The sequence below is a fragment of the Cyprinodon variegatus genome, unplaced genomic scaffold (assembly GCF_000732505.1).
Source record: "Cyprinodon variegatus isolate N-32 unplaced genomic scaffold, C_variegatus-1.0 Scaffold1461, whole genome shotgun sequence".
Lineage (NCBI taxonomy): Eukaryota > Metazoa > Chordata > Actinopteri > Cyprinodontiformes > Cyprinodontidae > Cyprinodon > Cyprinodon variegatus.
The window spans coordinates 43674-47419 of NW_015151914.1; the positions used below are offsets into that span (position 1 = coordinate 43674).

Sequence of the window (3746 nt, forward strand, 5' to 3'; positions counted from 1 at the left end):
CTAGACAGTGCAGTTTGATCATTAGGTTAGAAAATCAGACAATGTTTCTTTAAATACTCTGAGGACTCAATAAAATATGGAAAGATAAATAATTCTGAATTGAAAATGTTTCCAGTTTATATAAAATAAAAACACATATAGTTTGGTTTGAAAGGCTGATCTTATAAGAGTTTGAGTGAATCTAATGCAGTTAAACTAAGAGATAAATATTCTTTTATCTTTGTTTCCTCTTTTCTGAACCTTACTGGCTGAAAATGATCAAACAGCCATAAATGAGCCTATGATGCACAGCAGCTTTTTCTCTTGTGTTCATTTCCTTATGTGGCAGGAGGAAGGTCTCATGCTGTGAGATTTGAACATGAAGATGAAATCAAATAAAACCTCTTTAAGTTCTGGGTTTTTACTTTCCTAAATGGGTCTGGTCCTTTTTAACTCGGACCTGGCAGCACCGTGACCTGGCTGCTCTCCCAGTGGGTCCCAGCAGGGCTGTCCCACTGGAACCTCCCACTGCTCCTCTCTGCTCCTCCCAGGATGACAGGATAGACTCTGTTCTTTACCGCCTTACATTGCAGGAAATGTTTAAACCTAATCTAATCTAAATCTAATGTTCTGATATATAAAACATTTTATGATCAGACTATCTGTCTGTCAGACTATAAATAAACTGAAGTTCTTATTAAGCTGTACCTTTTCCAGATATTTGTCTTAACTTCTTAATATTGAGAGGGAAACAAAATGCCGTCTCCTCTCAGGTGAATCCCTGCTGCACACCTGCTGCACAGCAGAGATGATCTCTCCTCTTGTTTGGCCCATTAGGTCAGCAGGTGTTTCTAAGGCATGCAGCGTTTTACCGGGACGTTCATCTCTAAAATGAATCTGTGTCTTCATTTGTGTCTTTTCTCAGCTCCACAAAGGCTGCAGGAGCTCCTCAGGAACAGCAATCTGCCCAATGAATTCCTGTTGCCCTTTGACCCCCGCATCAAGGCTGGAGTCCTCCTGGTAGGTCTGGTTACACTGGTTGCTTTGTGTTAGAAAAGGAAGAGCTCAGATGACATTCTGAATACGCAGTGATTGGTCCTGTGGGTTTGTTTTTATCCTTTCTTTGTTGTTTTTAGGCTCATGTCCTTTAATCAGTCCCTAGTTTTACTTCATATAGTAAAACATCTCAGCTCTGAATGTGTTAAAGTGACTCAGTCAGGCTCTGGTTTCAACATCTTAATCAACACAACCTGCTGCAGGTGAATAAAGACCCAATGTGCTTCTTTTTGAAGGAAAAGTCCGGTCAGCAATGAATATTAGGATCATTATTTATACCTAAAACTAATACGTTCGCCGTGACTTAATGAATTTAGTGTTAATCAGTAAAAAAAATATAAATAATTTCCATCGCGATCACTGAGTCTGGGAGCGGCCATCTTTGCCCAAATATAGTAGCCCCTCCCTCCTGCCATCTTCCAGCAGTGACGTCACGGTGCGGTAAGCCTAGCGCCATTCTCCCCGCTTTCCAAGCTAAATCAATGGGAACTACTAGACACATCTGCAATCAACAACAATTATTGAAGATTTCCAGAGGACTTCACCATTGAAATTCACCAGAGCTATAGTGAAACTGACAATGCCCACGTGCATGGCAGCTGGATGCTGGAATACATCGGGGAAAAGTGAAAAAAAGAGTTATTCCACCTTCCTGATTCCTGATCCTCCACGGACGGGTTGGTCGTTGGATCGCCAACTTGAAGAGGGAGGATTTGCCATCGAACTTCTGGCCAGAGAAAAAACCCGTAATATGTAGCCAACATTTGGAAGAAGAATGTTTTCAAGATGACTTGGATAATAGCGCGTTGTGACAAACACCAGATACAGCACTGGGACTTGATCAACAGCCGATACCGCACCGTGACAATGTCACTAACCAGTAGGTGGCAGTAGTGTTCTTTGACAAACATGGATGCCTCCAGTAAAGCACATTCACATGGAAATTACTCTGAATTAAAAACACTGATCATTTATTGAACAGGATGGAATCATTTCAGATTTAAAGAACTTTCAGAAGTTTGGATTCTGAATATGAGCGACTTTTCCTTTGAAAGGAGGGTGAGCCGGCAAGCATCAAATCTTAGAGAGATAATCTGGCAGTTTAAGTGCAGATTACCAGCGTTACCAATAAAAGCTTTAGTCAGGTTTTACAGTAATGTGTCGCTCAGTGTGAAATAAGGAATGAACTGCTTGATATTTCGCTGCTTAAATAAATCACTGGCGAGCAGAGCAGATCTATTTGAGTCAGAAATCAGTAAACGGTTCTCATGTGGTGGTCGATAGCAGCCTACTGTTCTAATGCTGCAGGGCCCTCAGTGGAGACATTAAACAGCAAAGAGTTGCATGAACACATCACAGTAAGGTTATGCATAATCTTGCTCTCCAAACCAGACCTTAGGCCTCCTGTCCTCCTGGTCCCCATGAGGAGCAAAGTTTTCTCCTTCTCTGCTCCCAAACTCTGGAGTTCACTCCCACCTGATATTCATAATACAGATACTTTATATCTGTTTAAATGAAGGCTCATCTGTTCAGGCTGCAGACTGTTTTAATATCCTGTATTATTGAGTGTTTGTTCTTGGGTTTCCTGAAAGCTACTTTTAAACAAAATGTAAGATAATAAGTAGTAATCTATATGAAGCTGACATGTGTCATGAGAACGGATGCTCCATGAAAGGTGATTTATCTCCAGAGCAGCTCTGCAGGGCTGGATTCACACACTTAGAACCTCAACCTGACGCCATCAGTGCCACAGAGTCAGCATCTGAAGGGTTAACTGCATGTTGTTTCTAGCGGACCTGACAGCAGGATCCATGGGAGAGCAGCGGAGGCTGCAGGGACGTCTGCTGAAGGATAAGGAGAGAAAATGATGAGAACTTCTTCACTTTGGAAGCGAGACTCATCAGTTTATTCATTGCTGACTGCAGCACTCAGCACTTGTTATTGAATGTTTCACTACCAGCTGCTCTTTGGCCACCACAGGAAGCGGGGGGGGGCACAGAGTTCAATGGCCGACCGGGGCACGCCAACATCAGAGCGTGGATGGTTATAAACCATCAGAACCAGCTGGAGAAAATGGCAACAAAGGAACGAGGAGATCCAGGCTTTGTTCTGTTTGACAGACTCATTTATATCAGCTGGTTTTTATCATTATATTTAATAAATTCAGTTTATTTCTATACGGTCAACTTCAAGGCACTTTATACGCTGCAAAAACCATCTAGGAATAAACGGAGGTGTCAAGTAACCAAGAACAAATACTTCATTACTGTACTTAAGTACACTTTTAAGGTATCTATACTTTACTCCATTACTTATTTTTCTTCCTCCTTCTTCTTCTACTCATTACATTTTCACACCAGTATCTCTACTTTCTATTCCTTACATTTTTAAAACAATCGTTACTCGTTCCTCTTGGCTTCGGTTTAATGCAGAGGTCACAGATTAGCGGACTGGATCCGGATCCGGATCCACCTGCTGGCTAATCCAGTCCCAACCTGATTTAAAACATTTATAAATTACCGCGTGTGGACAGTGACTAAACGTCAGTTGCACCGCTTCTCCTGTTTCCCAGAAATCCCTCATCCTCCGTCTCTGCTCCGCCCCCCAACGCTCCGCCCCGCAGCGCTCCTCCCCGCAGCGCTCCGCCCCTCAGCGCTCCGCCCCCCAACGCTCCGCCCCGCAGCGCTCCGCCCCGCAGCGCTCCGCCCCGC

General features: G+C 43.2%; 1 protein-coding gene across 1 annotated transcript in view; it reads left to right on the forward strand.

The window, feature by feature from the left end:
• LOC107103487 (phosphatidylinositol 4,5-bisphosphate 3-kinase catalytic subunit gamma isoform-like) overlaps positions 1–3746 on the forward strand; it is a 39730-nt gene that overhangs the window by 14091 nt on the left and 21893 nt on the right. Inside the window, exon 5 of the mRNA XM_015403211.1 lies at positions 844–999. Within this exon, the coding sequence (XP_015258697.1) occupies positions 844–999 (156 nt within the window). The remainder of the gene's footprint in view (positions 1–843; positions 1000–3746) is intronic.